At 37.0% G+C, this 17,439-nt stretch overlaps 1 protein-coding gene and 1 long non-coding RNA gene across 4 annotated transcripts; one reads left to right on the top strand and one right to left on the bottom strand.

Moving 5' to 3' along the window:
- The first annotated feature begins 667 nt into the window (after positions 1-667).
- Positions 668-2,739, top strand: LOC114349627 (uncharacterized). Its single transcript, XR_003655647.1, has 2 exons — positions 668-1,528; positions 1,559-2,739. It is a non-coding gene; the product is annotated as an uncharacterized LOC114349627 (long non-coding RNA).
- Got2 (glutamate oxaloacetate transaminase 2) lies at positions 1,505-17,439 on the bottom strand. 3 transcript variants are annotated; one of them, XM_028300078.1, is made up of 9 exons: positions 17,219-17,438; positions 15,930-16,086; positions 15,354-15,497; positions 14,762-14,968; positions 12,440-12,535; positions 11,732-11,882; positions 7,805-7,979; positions 4,104-4,254; positions 1,505-3,319 (listed from the first exon to the last, which is right to left on the bottom strand). In XM_028300078.1, the coding sequence occupies exons 1-9, from the start codon at positions 17,302-17,304 to the stop codon at positions 3,197-3,199; spliced, it is 1,290 nt and encodes a 429-aa protein (XP_028155879.1). In that variant the 5' UTR covers positions 17,305-17,438; the 3' UTR covers positions 1,505-3,196. The 3 variants fall into 3 exon arrangements, with proteins under 3 accessions (XP_028155879.1, XP_028155881.1, XP_028155880.1); XM_028300080.1 differs by lacking the exon at positions 14,762-14,968 and adding an exon at positions 14,195-14,401; XM_028300079.1 differs by lacking the exons at positions 1,505-3,319; positions 4,104-4,254 and adding exons at positions 5,514-5,857; positions 6,439-6,589 and having other exon boundaries at positions 17,219-17,439.

Genomic DNA, 17,439 nt, shown 5'->3' with positions numbered 1-17,439 from the left:
GTTTTTGTAACGCACAATTAAATTACATTTGAGGCTGACTTTCAATCGCCAGATAGCTTCTAGCAAAGATAACTGACTGTATAGGAAACACAAATCGGTCAAAGGTTCAAGATTCTTCAGTTAAAAGTTAACTAGCGATTGAAAAGTCGGCTCTAGTGTTATCTCTATAGTTGTTGTAATTATAAGTTTGTTTTAGTTATTACTTTGTGTTATTATTAGTAAATAATGATGCAATAAAATGTCAGTACAAGGCTGCTCGCAGATTTATATATAATATTTTTATGTAGATTGAGAATAGCTGCATATATTAGTCTAATTATATATTTATATTATGTCTACTTATACAAATATACAATATATATAAACTTATTTATTTACACATAGTAATTATAGCAAGGCATATATGGCATTCTAATTCATAAGTTTTCTGATGTTTTCGTTTAGACCAGTATGTATTTTTTTTTCTAAGGCACTAGATGAGTGCAAAATATCAGTCCTTTGATAATAATTTCGTAGTTCAGTATAACAGTTCGCTGTGACTCGATTCTGAAAAGAAAGCCAAATAACTTGTATTCTTTTGTAAGACACATACATCACTATAGTCNGGGTTTTTATGTTCCTGGTCAGGCTATAATTGACTCAAAGTTTTGACAAAATCATTGTAGATGAATGTTGCAAGTACACGAATTCGTTTTTCTGTTTCATGACTATTGTTTAATGTTACTACAATTTGCGCGACTTCATTCAAGAATTGCAATTCATATAATATTGTTTCAGAATAATTTAAGTTCAAGTAATAATTTAGAATAAAAAATGCAAACCCACTCAGGCTGGCAATGTATTATTATGTCGCTACGTTGTGTGACGTAGACATGTCATTTATAAGTTAGTTATATGTATAAAACGATTACTTATATACAAAATGTTTTTGTAACGCACAATTAAATTACATTTGAGGCTGACTTTCAATCGCCAGATAGCTTCTAGCATAGATAACTTTGACTGTATAAGAAATACAAACCGGTCAAAGGTTCAAGATTCTTCAGTTAAAAGTTAACTAGCGATTGAAAAGTCGGCTCTAGTGTTATCTCTATAGTTGTTGTAATTATAAGTTTGTTTTAGTTATTACTTTGTGTTATTATTAGTAAATAATGATGCAATAAAATGTCAGTACAAGGCTGCTCGCAGATTTATATGTAATATTTTTATGTAGATTGAGAATAGCTGCATATATTAGTCTAATTATATATTTATATTATGTCTACTTATACAAATATACAATATATATAAACTTATTTATTTACACATAGTAATTATAGCAAGGCATATATGGCATTCTAATTCATAAGTTTTCTGGTGTTTTCGTTTAGACCAGTATGTATTTTTTTTTCTAAGGCACTAGATGAGTGCAAAATATCAGTCCTTTGATAATAATTTCGTAATTCAGTATAACAGTTCGCTGTGACTCGATTCTGAAAAGAAAGCCAAATAAGTTGTATTCTTCTGTAAGACACATACATCACTAAGTGTAGTTTATGCTTATAACGGCTATATGCAGGCTCACTTAAGACCGGACAGTATCCAGGCGACAGCATATCAAGCTAAATTCTGAAAGAACTTATGTCATTGTAATAAAAGCTACTTTACAACAAACATTCATTGTCTGATGTGCTGTCGATTCCTTACACTTTGGTCTCAAACTACACCACTCAAACGTGAAAGAGCACCGAAATCTTGACCAAAACGGTTGTGAATATTTTAAGATCCTTCTTCGGAAATCGTAATAAGTGGTGCCTGTTACTGTTTGGGTGGTGTCTTTCAACTCTTTGTGCAATACATGTTTTAAACGTGTCCATTTAGGGGCATGCTAATGAGAATCCAATTTGATATTACATTACCTAATACCCCTACTATTCGTATTTTGACAAACCGCAAAAAAGATGGTAAATACTGCACAATATTAAATAACCCTTTGCCCGCGTCGACACAATATACATTTTATTGACTTATCAATCAGAATCTATGTCCATACAAAATCTAAGCAGCATTCTACTTGCGAGTTTTGAGAATCAGTGTAGTATTTCCAAATAGGTGTAACCCTCAAAATAACTATATGGCCAGCTATTAACATTATGTATCTAAAATCTCATTAATAAATCCGTAATTAGTATTAGACTGAAAATTTAGTCGCATTGTCATTCAAGATCCCTCCAAGAATTATCTTCAAAGTAAAGGTACAGAACGGTTTGAACGCGTCTGGTTTGTTGGGGACTAAAGAGTGTGTGTAAAATGGTACATATTTCTTGCTTTAAAGGGAATGGTATTGCATTCTAAAGAAATAGTGCCATGTAGTTTGTTCTATGAGAATTTGTACATATAATTATTACTATTTTTATTGAAATATCATTGACACCTGTCGACCTATAGAATGTATTAGTATATTTTGTAACATAATAAAATTAAATTGTATGAAACGCGCATTTTTGGATGTGTATCCTACAATAAACTGAGTTATTAGCATAGTGAAACGTTTATAGGTTTACATCGATTTTTGATGTTGATGCAGGTGAATATGTTAAAGATTGTTACCACGATGCAATCGGATTGTGGATGAAATGTGTTCCCATTAATTGTAAGCAATATATCCTAAAAGGATTTTTATGTACTCTTGTATAATGTATAAAATTATTGTTTAAATTTTTAAGGCAATGTTAACGATTGACCTGCATCAGTTTTTAAGTAGAATAAGAAGTTAATTTGTTTGTCAGCTGTAAATATTTTGCGTAGAAATAGTTCAGTCGTAGAATCACTGCAAACATGTTAATACAATTTCTGTGTTTTTGGCATCAAGTTTATTTTATCTACTTATTTTAACAATAAAAAGTTTAATCATAACTCTTTCTCTTTAATAACTTCTAAATTAAATTACAAGGATTCGTAGATTAATTTGTCGTGGCATTAAAATAAAAATGGCATTTCAAAAATCAACTGTATATATTTAACGCTAATAAATGACATGATTGTATTACGAAAGTAAAATCACATTTTAGCTCAAGATAAAATTGTCATAAAACGATTTTTATAAATACTCCAAATGTATTTGTACATTTGTTCAGAAATGTTCGAACATTACATTAAATACTGTGCTCTGTAGGTACGTAATCTCGTGGAATAGCGTGGCTTACACTAGCGGTGCTTAGGACGTGACCTTGTGCATGGCCTCGGCGACGTAGTTGACGTTCTTTGAGGATATACCGGCCACGGAGATGCGGCCGTCTTTCGTCAGGTAGATGTGGAAGTCTTTGGTCAGCCTCTCCACCTGAAACAGTAGCCCCAGTGTAAAGCACTAAACATTTAATTTTATTCTGGAATCACGAATGAATTTGGGTTTTTTTCCCGACTGCGCCAGAAGAAGGGTTATTAACTTATTAATCTTTACGGGTTAAGCTATGCCAATAAATTATTTGAATAGATAGATCCATATCTATAGATGTATCGATGTTATGTACACCACAGAAGTGAAATTGAATCTATTCGACGGTTAGCCCAAAATAAGTAGAATTCGTCATCCCCGCTGATATACTTCCAAAATACTGAACTGTCCTATGCATGACATTAACAGTGGGGCGCCACCGTCAATACCGGATCGCTGGTTCCGATTTTTGCTATGTTGGAAAGCATATAGTTGAACGATGGTAGCGCCCCCCTGTCATTGAGTTTGGTGGGACAGTTCAGCGTGGGTCATCTATATTATTACCGTGGTGTCACTTTGCTTTCAATCGAATTCGAAACAAAAGTACATTTTTCCACTTGGATATGTCACATCACAAAGATATCTCCTCCCTCCTCCTATAATCCCACGAATCACAATAAACAATAATGTATTTAGGCAAGAGATCCAGCCCTCCTGGGCATGTCAATTGTGCCCACAAATAGTAGGTACATCTACTAGTAGGGCTACCCCTCTGCCCAAGTGGCAAAACATGACATTTTGTACTTCGAAAGGCCTCTTCGCTCTAGCATTTTTTAAGGACTTACTTCGCTCTGTAAAACGTTTCTAATGCGACACTGAATTTCAAACTCAACACTCTCTCTATGACTACCTGTTCAGGCTTGAGTCCGGTGAAGCAGAACATGCCGATCTGGTCGGTGATGTGGCTCCACGGCTGCTTGTTGCCGGCGCCTTCGATGCCGGCGCGCAGCTGGTTGCGCATCGAGATGATACGGTCCGCCATTTGCTTCACGTCGGCGAGCCTGTAATGGTGGAATTATGGTACAGGTTCATTCAAATAGTAATAAGCTATCTAATTATTTGCGAATGCAGACTAACTTACACCCGTTTCCCATAATCAATCCTTGTCCAAATCCGGATTTTTTACTGTCAAATTAAATTTAGTTTTAGATTAAATATTCACAATTTTCGATGTTTTTACACTTTAATGTTGTTTAAATAACCTTATAAACAATATGAAAATGTAAAAACATCGAAAAACGCAGATATTTTGACCAAAAAAATAATGAAATTTGACACGGACGAATTTGGATTAGGATTAAATATAAAGCGCGTAATTATGTCGCTGTCGCGCTCGCACACTCACTGCGGCCGCCCGTCACACAGTCGCGACAGCAATATAATTACGCGCGAGCGATAAGGATGGGTAGCTTGGGGTCATTGGACGAAATTCTACTCGGCGACCGGACTGTTAGTCCAGTAGAATTAGCTTTTAAATCGGAAATAATTCCTACAAAAGATTTTGTTTTAATGGCTTCATTGGTTGCCCATTAAAATTCTCCTAAGTTTTCGACTTCGACGGAGTTGTGCTTAAGTGGTGGGGGCCCCCGAAAGGGGCATTTTTTCGGTTTTCAGGTTATACCGCGTAAAGGACTTATCCCTATCAAAAAGTGGTCTTTATGACGGTTGAAGGGCACTTAATCCTGCATTGAATAAGACCAAATTCATATGTTTTGGACAAACCGTTCTCGCGCTAAAGTTCGGCAAAGTAGAAAATATACGTATAATTAATGACCCTCTTCACGTCCAATGGTTTGTTACCCACAGGCTTCCAAGTCTTGGAAAGGGCCACCTCAACTAGTGTAACCCTATCAAGGCTTACGAGCTTGATGCTCCTATCCTTGTTCGTCCCAGCCGTTCCTTAACTGCGGTTGCTGCACCTCTTCCTGGCACTCACCTGAACGACTCTGTGTTACATACTGTGGCTGCCCCTCTTCCTTGTATCCTCCTGCATGACTACGTTGCCTAGCCGTATGCCTGGTCTAAGGTTCGACGCCAAAAATCAACAACAACAAGTTCAGATTAAAACGCTGAAGAGTTTTTTGTTTGTTTGTTTGAACGCGCTAATCTTAAGAATTACTAGTTTGATTGAAATCATTATTTTTGTGTTGAATAGCTCATACATTGAGGNAATCATAACTCTCTTTCTCTTTAATAACTTCTAAATTAAATTACAAGGATTCGTAGATTAATTTGTCGTGGCATTAAAATAAAAATGGCATTTCAAAAATCAACTGTATATATTTAACGCTAATAAATGACATGATTGTATTACGAAAGTAAAATCACATTTTAGCTCAAGATAAAATTGTCATAAAACGATTTTTATAAATACTCCAAATGTATTTGTACATTTGTTCAGAAATGTTCGAACATTACAATAAATACTGTGCTCTGTAGGTACGTAATCTCGTGGAATAGCGTGGCTTACACTAGCGGTGCTTAGGACGTGACCTTGTGCATGGCCTCGGCGACGTAGTTGACGTTCTTTGACGAGATGCCGGCTACGGAGATGCGCCCGTCCTTGGTCAGGTAGATGTGGAAGTCTTTGGTCAGCCTCTCCACCTGGAAACGTGGTCCAGTTAGTAAAGCACCAAATATTAAATAGGTCATGAAAAAAGAAATGTTGTCATACGCATGACCCGTTTCAAATAATCTATATACATATTGCACAAATAATAAAAATTTTGAAATTGAATCTATTCTACGATTAGCTTTCGAAACAATTCTAATCCGGCATTGCAAAATTCGGAGATGATCTCCATAGCACAAAGATAGCTCGAGCCTCCTACTATAATGCCACGATATCGAATCGAATCGCTTATAGTTGGCAGACGCGGATTCAGCTCTAAAAACGTTGTGGGAATATCCAGTCAGTAGCACATTCACCGCAAAAGTGTCATATAACTTTAGCATGTCTGCATGCATGCCCATCGTGTCCACAAGAGCAGATCCAAGCCTGCTCAACTCGACTCTGAGTAAGTTCTCGAGTGGCAACCACTGGTTAGTATAAGTGAAGTCGCAGGAAGCACCTGGATGCAGCCAGCGCAGGACCGGTCGTTGTGGAAATCCATCCTTTGTCCAAATCTTTAGGGAACGCTTTTATCCAGCAGTGGAAGTTATTTGGCTGAAATGAATGAACGAACCTGTTCAGGCTTGAGTCCGGTGAAGCAGAACATGCCGATCTGGTCGGTGATGTGGCTCCACGGCTGCTTGTTGCCGGCGCCTTCGATGCCGGCGCGCAGCTGGTTGCGCATCGAGATGATACGGTCCGCCATTTGCTTGACGTCCGCGAGCCTGTAATGGTGGAGTTGTGGTAAGTCATTCAAATAGTAATAAGCTATCTAATTGGTTTCTACGTTATTTGCGAATGCAGACTAACTTACGCCCGTTTCCCATAATCAATCCTTGACCCAATCCGGATTTTAACTGTCAAATTTAATTCAGTTTTAGATTAAATATTCACAATTTTCGATGTTTTTACACTTTAATGTTGTTTAAATAGTCTTATAAACTATATGAAAATGTAAAAACATCGAAAAACGCAGATATTTTGACCAAAAAAATAATGAAATTTGACACGGACGAATTTAGATTAGGATTGAATATAAAGCCGGTCGCCGGGCACGTAGAATTTCGTAGGGTAGCTTGGGGTCATTGGACGAAATTCTACGTGCTCCGCGACCGGACTATAGAAATCCAGCATTAGGGAGACCTATGTTCAACAATGCACGTCCTCCGGCTGATAATAATGACGTTGACATTAGCAACAAGATGTTTCAATAGGTATTGGCTTGATGAATTGGCGTCATAGTACAATCAGTTTGTAACCAACTGGCTTTCACTTAACAAATTGATAAAAAAAGTACATAATCTATCAAATACAATGAAAGCTTCATGAGTGATAAGAGACGTTTCAGTCCCCGTTATTGATTTTTAGATTACCGAAATTATACATAGAGAGCGAGCTAAAACTTATCAAAAGGTATACATAATTAAGGTGTTATTAGTGCTATCGATATTCTACTATCATTCTAATACGTACAGGTATACACTAAAAATAATCAGCTTACCTACATACGTTAAAACTATGAATGATAAAGCTAGAAGAAATATTGACGAATACCTTTAAGTTAACATGGCAGTTAAAATTATTGCCATAATTAGGATGAGTTGCACCATCTTACTTTAAATTTGTCAAACGTCCAAAATCTGTCAAACTCCATACAAAAAGCACCGATTAATGTTGCGGTTAAAATAAGGTGGTGCAACTCGGTCTAAGGCTGGGTTGCACCATCTTACTTTGACGAACGTTAAAAATCTGTCAAACTCCATACAAAACACGCCGGTTATCGTTATAGTTATCGTCAAAGTAAGGTGGTGCAACAGCCTTACTGTCATAATAAACAATGATTTTAAACAAGAGCCAGTGACTGTCATAAGAGTCAAAATCGTTTATAATTTCTTTATCTTAAAGTTCAAAATCGTTTGCACTCTGCATTCCCCACTCACCATTGTTTCTTCAGCTCCGGGTTGCCGAGGATCTCCTGCACGATGCGGGATCCGTACAACGGCGGGTTGGAGTACATGGTGCGCACCATGATCTTGACCTGCGACATGACCTTGGCGGCCGACTCGGCGTCACCGCAGAGGAAGGTCAGGGCACCCGCGCGCTCGCCGTATAATCCTGTGGGAGAATATACGTCAATACAAGATGGTGGTAGCTAGGGTTTCTGCTCGAGCTTTCTCGAACTCGAGAAAACTCGAGAAATTTGGCTTCATTCGAGACGAGAAAAAAATTACCGGAGCTCGAGAATTCTCGAGTTTCGATTTTGAAGCTTTAATATTCTTGAAAGCCTATTTTCTTAGACAAAAGTAAGTTTTTAATTATTTATTTANGGATTGCGATCGGTCTATACTGGCCAGGGTCTTTAGGTTTACCGCCTTTTTTAAGAATAGGTTTAACTATAGCCGTTTTAAGCCTAGTGGGGAAAATTCCCTCTGAAAATGACTGATTAATGAGCATGGTGAGCGGGGGGGTCAGTTCGTGGGCACATGCTTTCAGCAATGTAGGGGGGATGTTATCAACTCCACAGCTTCGTTTGTTAGGGATTTTTCGGATTATGTTAAAGATTTCTTTTTCAGTTACAGGTTGTAGGAACATGGAATTGGTGGTAGGTGATACGACAGGGTGACCGCGAGGGGCTGGGGGGCAGTTTGTGCTTTGAGACGGTGGTTGCTGGCCTACTGAGGCGAAGTAGTTATTGAAGGTGTTGGCGACGCCGTGGGGGCATTGTATCAATAAATTATCATGTGTTTCAAGTTGTATATTGTTATTAGCGCTAATGTTTTTACGTTTAACACTTATTCTTTTAATCTTTTAATAGGTTAACGTTGCGTTTAGACTGGCCTAGTCTTTCCTTTTTTTAACTAATTTGATTTGCAAGTAATGATCTTAACCGAAACTAATAATGTTCACCTACGATGCGATTTTATTATGTTTGTATAACTGACTGATTTAAAGACTGAAACTTTTTTGTTAACTGTCTGTTAGTTTAGGTACTCGTAAATACGTTTATTCAAGTCGTTATCTTTAAGTTTAAAAATTTATTTAAAAGTTTTTTTTTTGTTTATAAATGTAGGTTTATTATCGTAATTTTTCAATTAATTTGGACTTGTGTTCTTTGGACAACAAGTGATTCAATTGGAGCTCCAGATATTTATGGTTATTAATCCTTAAAGTACACGCGACTTTATGACTTTTGTTCCTTTAGTTAATTACTAAGTTATAATTATTCTACTAATATTATAAATGCGAAAGTTTTTGTGGATGTCTGGATGTTTGTTACTCTTTCACGCAAAAACTACTGAACGGATTTTGTTGAAACTTTACAGTATTATTGATTATAACCCAGACACATTATAACATAAATAAAAACCCGTGTTTTTATTAAATTTCAACCAATTTCAACAGTTTTAATTAAAAGACTCGAGACCCGAGAAAACTCGAGACTTTGGCCTCGAGAATTCCCGAAACTCGAGAAAAAAAATAAGTCGAGAAATCAGAAACCCTAGTGGTAGCAGAATGAGGGTTTTCGCGATTGAAAAATCCGCCAGATGGCAATACGTAGATGCGAGGTCCAAATGCTGCGTGATTGGTGGATTTTGACATGTCTGTCAATGTCATGTCAAAAATAACCAATCATGCAGCATATTTTGGACCTCGCGTCTGCGTATTGCCATCTGGCGGATTTTTCAATCGCGAAAACCCTCATTGATTCAACCATATTTTGAAGTTAAGTGAAATAACATTGGGTAATATACAGGGTGTTAGGTAAATGGGTATATGAGCCGACACTAGCCCATGTTAACATGGGCATATAAATGGTATGGTGAAGTCAGAAATTTGACATCATCATTTTATTTTTTTTAATTATCATACAAAATAAATTTTATAAAATCCGATTTGTATGAAAATTAAAATAATTAAAATGAAGATATCAATTTTCTGTCTTCACCATACCATTTATATGACCATGTTAACATAGGTTAGTGTCGGCTCATATACCCATTTACCTAACACCCTGTATATTGGGTAAAATATTTTTCTCTTTTCAGCAATGGGTTAAGAATCGGATATTAAGAAAACCATGAAATTAATTTCGATTCGTAGCTAATTAATTTCATGGTTTTCTTACTAACATCAACTGACTACTAAATTCATTACATAGAAACCATATGGAAAATGTCGGCATCCAGCTCTTCAAGGCCGCTCTTTTATTCAGGTGCAAAATTAATTTATCGTAACGTAGTGTTTACTAACCGTTTAATATTATTGAAAAATATATTTTCTCTTCAACAAAATATTTAGGTAGGTACTTTATTTATGATGACGTAAAACGAAAAAACACAAGATAAGGTTTAGGTCAAGTCATTTGACCTTCTTTGTCATGAAATGGAGTAAGTTTCCGCTGATTTTGTTTTTGTGTATTTCTTGCATTTTTTTAATAATTGATAAGATAACAGGGTATATTTAAAGAAAACTTCTCATAGCGACACGATAATATTATGCTGTTGTTGATAAGATGCTAATTTAGTAGAAATGAGCTGACCCGGCGAACTTTGTTCCGCCTTAATGGCAATAAATAAGCAGACTTTTTTTTAATTTCGAACGGGATAAAAAGTATCCTATGTCCTTCTCCTGGCTCTAAACTACCTCCCTGACAATTTTCAGCTAAATCGGTTCAGCCGCTCTTGAGTTATAAGCGAAGTAACTAACACGACTTTCTTTTATATATATAGATGATTAATATATTAATAGGTATTTCAAATACAAAACTTATCTCCGTCCGGCGTAAATATTTTATAATTTTGCACATAAAAAGTAGGGGAGAGCCCCTCCTCCATCGACCTTTGTAACCTTTCAATGAAATTGATCGAACCAATGCAAAGATAATAAATAAACACGGGACAGATAAGATAAAAATAAGTCAACTATCAAACAACTGCACAAAGGTTGAATCATACTTTTATTAATATTTGCTATACTCAAAAGCGCAACCATACCTAAGAATAAAAAGCAAGATTTAACTAAATTGCATGACCCAGTTGTCAGCCTTGTCCTTTTAATGTCATTAGTTTTCATAATTCATTGACAGTGCAATATTTGCTGCAGATAATTTATATTATGTATCTTGTTTTGTTAACTTCAGTCATACTGTGTTTATTAATGCATTTTCAAGATAAAAATGTACTAATAATAACTTTTCTATCTTAGAGCAATAAACAGTCGTCAACACAGATAAAAATTCCTTGTTGCTACCTTCAAAGGGAGAGGTAGGGGGCAACTGAGACATTTTTTTACAAATTCCCAGTAGCCTCTTGAGAAGGCGATGAGGGGGCAACTGGGAATCGTCGTAAGTTTATGTACAGGTTTAAATATTTTTTTTTAAAGATTATCAGTAACTTGTTATTGCACAAATTACTAATAGTCTCGTTAGCCCTTCGTACTAAGCTAAATATTATTTGCCTGTAATAAGTTAATACATTGAACATGTACCTATTCTTCTTAAGATTTATACAATTGTATTGGTGTAATTAACTGTTGGTGAACCATATAAATCAAATAAAATAAAAATAAATTATTATGCTTGTGTCACGAGTGAGCTCACCACAATAGTCGAGCGGCGGCGGGGACCGAAAGTTCCCTGGATCACGAGTCGGCCAGTCCGAACCCTTCACCGTTCGGTTACCGTGCTTCAGCTTATTCCACTATTCCCCGTTGACAATCCCCGTCAACGGGGAATAGTGAACTTTTTGTTCACTAATCCCCGTTAACGCCAATTGGAGCTTATAAAACTTATAATGGGGAATAATGAACTAAAAAGTTCATTAATCCCCATTACGTTAAAAATAAAATCCTAATATAATGTAACTCACCCATATTCTTGGCGAAGCTCTGTGCAAGCATAACTTGGTGGCCCTCCTGCACGAAGTAACGTAGGGCGTAGGCGTCGTTGTCGACGTCACCGGTGGCAAAGCCCTGGTACGCCATGTCGAAGAATGGGAACAGCTTCCTCTCTTTGATGGCCTGGACGAATACAAGACTGAATTAGTTACTTAAATGTAATGTAGTAGTATACCATATTAACTTCGAACTCCTCCTATGATCTTCTGATTAATTTTGTTGCGGGTCCAATGACAGTTTAACTTTCCCCCGGGAAAACTTGACCTTCACTGGTTGGGTTTTTTACTGGCGGTCAAGCTGTATATCCTCGCTACACAGGAGTTGCAGCGGTGGGAATCTCGTGTACTAACCGTATTTCCGCTCACCAGTTAGCGCCACTAACGTAAGGTCCGTCACTCGCTATAGTGGCTTAGCAGTTTAGGACAGTAGCGCCAATTAGTTTCTCAAGAGAAATTCTCAAGGGTTAAAGGAATATTATTATCATGCTTTAGTAAAGAGCCTTAAGAGCGCATTATTTGATATTCTTTAACGCGATACAATGGGGCATTATTTTGCTAGAAACAAAATCTTCATCAAAATCGTAATCTATAGCCATCTATTTTTCGGAGAACCTAGGAACTAGTCTAATAAATATGACACAGTCCCAAATTTAATTCTGAAGTAAATAACAATCTAGTTACCGCTGACAGTTGATGCCAGTCCTCCTTCTTTGGGTCCACTCCGGTGGGGTTGTGTGCGCAAGCGTGGAGCAAGATAATCGATCCTTCCGGGATTTTCTGCAATAAATAAAGCAAATTGATCCAACTACCTCAAATAACGAGCCCCAAATTAAACAGAGCTTATTATGGCGACGATAGATAATGTGTAAACCAGTTAAAGCCTATAGGCATCTATCAAAAAATTTCTTCCAATTTGATTATGATCATTGACCTAAACCATAGGCACCTAAATGTTGTATAGCCTTGAATCGCACCTTGCGACATGATGCATGTGTGTGTATCATGCACTTGAACAAACTCAACCGACGAGAACGATAGATCATATTCGTGGCTTAATTATCTAATAAGAAAACTAGCAAATATTACAATCGCACTCTCAACATAATTTTTGGCAGCATTTATAGATAAGAAATTAATTACATGACGATCATCTTCTATGGCAGGTATTTGTTCAGGTTTGTGACACAAAACAGACAAACTGTGTTTACTTAGTTAGATCAAGCAGAAAGGTTAAAAAATAAACAAATAAAAATTATTAATCCCGATATAATTATTGAGGTCTTTAATTAGGTCGCGTAACGGTCGATTGCTTTTGCATCAACCGTTGACAATAATTCTTGACGTCATAGCATTTTGTTTGTTGTAGCGCGCACGCAGCGTTCGCGTGGGGACACATCTTATCGTTCAAATGCCAAAGACTAGCAATAACCGGTGTTTGTGGATTCCTATCAAGCTTCTATCAATTTTACACACTCAATATTCGTTATCAATGATATAATACACGTAATTATTGGCATTTGGAACCACCGTGACACAATTTGATGCAATGATAAATATCAAAAATATAATTAGGATGAAATTAGGAAGGAAGAAACTTTGGAATGATATAGGTAATAAAGTCCATACCACAGCTAATCTTAAGATATAATGCTAATGCGTCATTCGGGAGTTTGACGCGAAAAAATAAAAACTTCTCATGCCAAAAACTCTGATGTAACAACTTTGCCTTTTTTATGATAACTGAATTAGATCAGGCCCGACGCTGTTTACATGAAAATCCATCTGGTTTTTGTTGCCCTTGCCTCCACTCCACTATACCAATATGTGACCGACGTTTACTAAAATGTTGGTGACCACTGGTTTAAGACTTTATTTATAGGGCACTGGCCACATAAATGTTGCCACAAAAATAAACCTTTTTCATTTTTAATATCGTCAAAAATCAATTATTTTTTAAACATGCTCTGCACTGTAAGGGCCTATGCACACGTTTTCAACGCGCTGACGACGCGTGTTTGAGTAACGCTCTTCGACGGTGCGCTTAAAAAACTTCGAGTGTATAGGCTCGGAGCCTAGGGTTTTAATTAAGTCACTATTTATTAGGTACACTACTTACGCGAATATTTTCCAAAACTCCTTGCACTTACTCCTTGCTCCTTGTTTGAGCGACAGCGTGTTGCAGATTTGAGGGTGGTTGTCCCATGTGGCCCTTACCTACCAAAGGGTTGCCGACCACTGGTCTATATCAAATTCTCTACTCACGCGAATATCTTCCAAAGCTCCTTGCAGGTCGAAGCCGTTGGTCTTGGAGTCGAAGTAGCGGTACTGGTTGTGTTTGAGCGACAGCGTGTTGCAGATTTGAGGGTGGTTGTCCCATGTGGCCCTTACCTACCAAAGGGTTGCCGACCACTGGTCTATATAAAATTCTCTACTCACGCGAATATCTTCCAAAGCTCCTTGCAGGTCGAAGCCGTTGGTCTTGGAGTCGAAGTAGCGGTACTTGTTGTGTTTGAGCGACAGCGTGTTGCAGATTTGAGGGTGGTTGCCCCACGTGGGTGCCGGCATCCAAACCTCCTTGGCCTTGGCGTAGTGCTTCGTGATGAACTCCAGGCCAAGTCGTAAGGCGCCGGTGCCAGAGAGCGTCTGGAAGAATTACGGATGATGAAATAGGTAATTGATGAAACTTGTAGCAATGGTGTTACCGTGATTTTCAGCCTGGAAGAGTCTTAAGAAGATAATAATTATAGTTGTGAAAAAGTTATCAAAATCAATATCAGCCGTCAACGATTATTATTTATTGCACAAGTTTTAAAAACGTACAGGATGATTTAAGGCGTATTGGCCACTAGCAAGGCAGTGGGAATAATATTCCAACTAGGTAACCTATATTTTCAACCTTAGTACCTCATCTTAAATTCAAAAGCAATGAAAAATGTAGAGTGGATAATAATAGTTATGCTTAANATAGGCTTGGAACCTAGGGTTTTAATTAAGTCTACTTACGCGAATATCTTCTAAAGCTCCTTGCAGGTCGAAGCCGTTGGTCTTGGAGTCGAAGTAGCGGTACTTGTTGTGTTTGAGCGACAGCGTGTTGCAGATTTGAGGGTGGTTGCCCCACGTGGGTGCCGGCATCCACACCTCCTTGGCCTTGGCGTAGTGCTTCGTGATGAACTCCAGGCCAAGTCGTAGGGCGCCGGTGCCAGAGAGCGTCTGGAAGAATTACGGATGATGAAATAGGTAATTGATGAAACTTATAGCAATGGTTTTACCGTGATTTTCAGCCTGGAAGAGTCTAATAATTATAATTATTATTATAGTTGTGAAAAAGTGATCAAAATCAATATCAGCCATCAACTAATTTTTATTGCACAAGTTTTAAAAATGTACAGGATGATTTCAGGTATATTGGCCACTAGCAAGGCAGTGGGAATAATATTCCAACTTCCTATATTTTCAACCTTAATACCTCATCTTAAGCTCAAAAGCAATGAAAAAATGGGCTGGATATGCTTATTTCATGCTTCATGAATTATTTCAATATTGCATACTGTTAATCAACGAAACAATGTTGAGTGACTGAAGAATGTTGTATTACCTGTACAGTGCAATTCGATTTGTTCTTGATGACCGGGCTGTCTTCACCAAAGGCCAGCTTGGCAACAGCGTCGGTGTATGTGGCTTCACCGCCGATAGGGGCATACTCGTGGTTCAGCTTCTTACTGTGGATGATCTCTTCAGCCTGGCCATAACAAAAATAAGACCAATTTTAATAGTCTATATAGAATAGAGTAGAATTTGTCACTGATATGAAAGAAATACCCAAGATCACGACAACCAAGTTTTACCGCCAATAGTTAACAGAGCACAAAAACATACACCTGTATTCACAAACGATGCTTGCTTAAGTGATGCAGCAAATCAAACGCACAGTATTGAATAGACCTCTGTGATTGGTTCATGTTTTACCCTGTGCATCCACGCGCAATGTGAGACCTCATAGTCTCATAGAATACGGGCGACAGAATATCACAACAAACAGGACTTTTTGGAAGCAGTTCATGGACAGAAATGTCAGATGTGTATTTGTGACGTCAGATCAAACTTTTTCTTATTGGAATTTACATTAATTGATAATGAATAGATTCAAATGATGACTTTTAATTAGACTTACCTTTCTGACTGAGGGGAGGATGAAAGGTTTGCCCTCGTCGTCTCTGTAGGCTCCCACACCGAGATTCACTTTGTTGGGGTCGGTGTCCCTTTTGTACGCCTCGGTGATGCCCAGGATCACATCGGGTGGGCCCATCTGGACATTGCTCCACCATGTGCTAAAATAAATAATATTTAAAATATATTAGTTACTACTTAGTCGATATAAATCTGCTGTAATTTTGAAGTAACTGCTGTAATTTCTGTATCTCATGACTGAAGAACAAAGAGTCAATTACTGACCTAGCCATTACTTCCAGGTTTAATTATTAGTTTTATTTTTGTAACTACTTGTAGGATACAAATTATAAATAATTGTAGGATACATTTTTTAGATCATTTTAATAGATGTTTTTAAATAAATATTTTAATTTATTTTGTTGTTTAATGTGTTATTTAAAAATACTATAAAATGATAAAATAAATAAATATTTATATCAGGTTGGCTTAGTTTTTATGACTTAAATTAGAAAAGTATCAATAAAATCATTTACTTGTTTAATTATCTTTTTTTTATTATTATAATTAAGTAGGCCCTTTGGTTTGAGTGTAGGAAAAGGTGCGCAAGGACTTTAAAAAAATTGTCTAAAATTGACTATTTTTATTATACCACTAGCTGACCCGGCGAACTCTGTTCCGCCTTAAAGGCAATAAATAAGCCATCGCAATTTTTCCTTATTTGCTCACCGTTTAGACCTACCCTGGACTACGACAAACATTTTAAAACCAAAATCAGCTCAATCGGCCCAGCCGTTCTCGAGTTTTAATCAGACTAATAAACAGCAATTCATTTTTATTTATATAGATAGATTGGTTAGGGGGGTCCAAAGGGGACCACCTTTTGTACCTAAACGTCATTTTGCTGTAGTCATTTTTGGCGAAGTTGGGGGGCAATCCGAAACATTACGATATTACTTCCATATTATTATAACTGTGCAGTAGGCACTTTTTTAAACATATTTATTTGAAAACAAGAACATGTCAGATGTTTATATTTTTAGCATCCGATTTTTTTTTATAGGGCTAATTAATTTTTATTCAATTTAAATAAATCCAAAACTTACAATACTTAATGAAAAAATAATATTACTTAGTTATTGGTTTCCTATTGGAATATTTTCTCTAGTGAATTTAGCAAAATAACTTTTGCAACAGTGAACAGTATCATCGTATGTTGAAAAACATTAATTAAGATGAATGCAATAATATCCCACATTACGTAAATAACCAAGAACAGCCGGCAAGGTTTACCTGCTTGCCCGGAGACCGGTGTTGATTGCATCCACGTTATTATTCCGTAACAGCTGCACTGATATTTTCTTCAAGGCCTGCGACATGGTTTAATACTGTCTGACACTTGCTGTAATAAAAAATAATCGAAATGTTTTCACTGGCGCAATTTACTCGCGACTCGACCGAACCCACACGGAATCCCACATTCACCACCACATTGATGGATTCGCGAATTTGTA

Source organism: Ostrinia furnacalis, unplaced genomic scaffold, assembly GCF_004193835.3.
Source record: "Ostrinia furnacalis isolate ACB-3 unplaced genomic scaffold, ASM419383v2 OfSCF0694, whole genome shotgun sequence".
In the NCBI taxonomy this organism is placed as follows: Eukaryota; Metazoa; Arthropoda; class Insecta; order Lepidoptera; family Crambidae; genus Ostrinia; species Ostrinia furnacalis.
Note: the sequence above shows the minus strand (reverse complement) of the source record. Positions and strands in the feature narration are given on the sequence as shown.

What these genes read in the sequence shown, in the direction of transcription:
- Got2 (XM_028300079.1), bottom strand. Translation starts at nt 17,304, where the DNA reads ATGTCGCAGGCCTTGAAGAAAATATCAGTGCAGCTGTTACGGAATAAT. An exon ending in GAGCTTTAGAAGATATTCGC is followed by an intron (nt 12,536 to 14,761) that starts GTAAGTAGACTT and finishes TATTTATTGCAG; the next exon opens with AAAATCCCGGAAGGATCGAT. An exon ending in GAGCTTCGCCAAGAATATGG is followed by an intron (nt 7,980 to 11,731) that starts GTGAGTTACATT and finishes ATTCTCCCACAG; the next exon opens with GATTATACGGCGAGCGCGCG.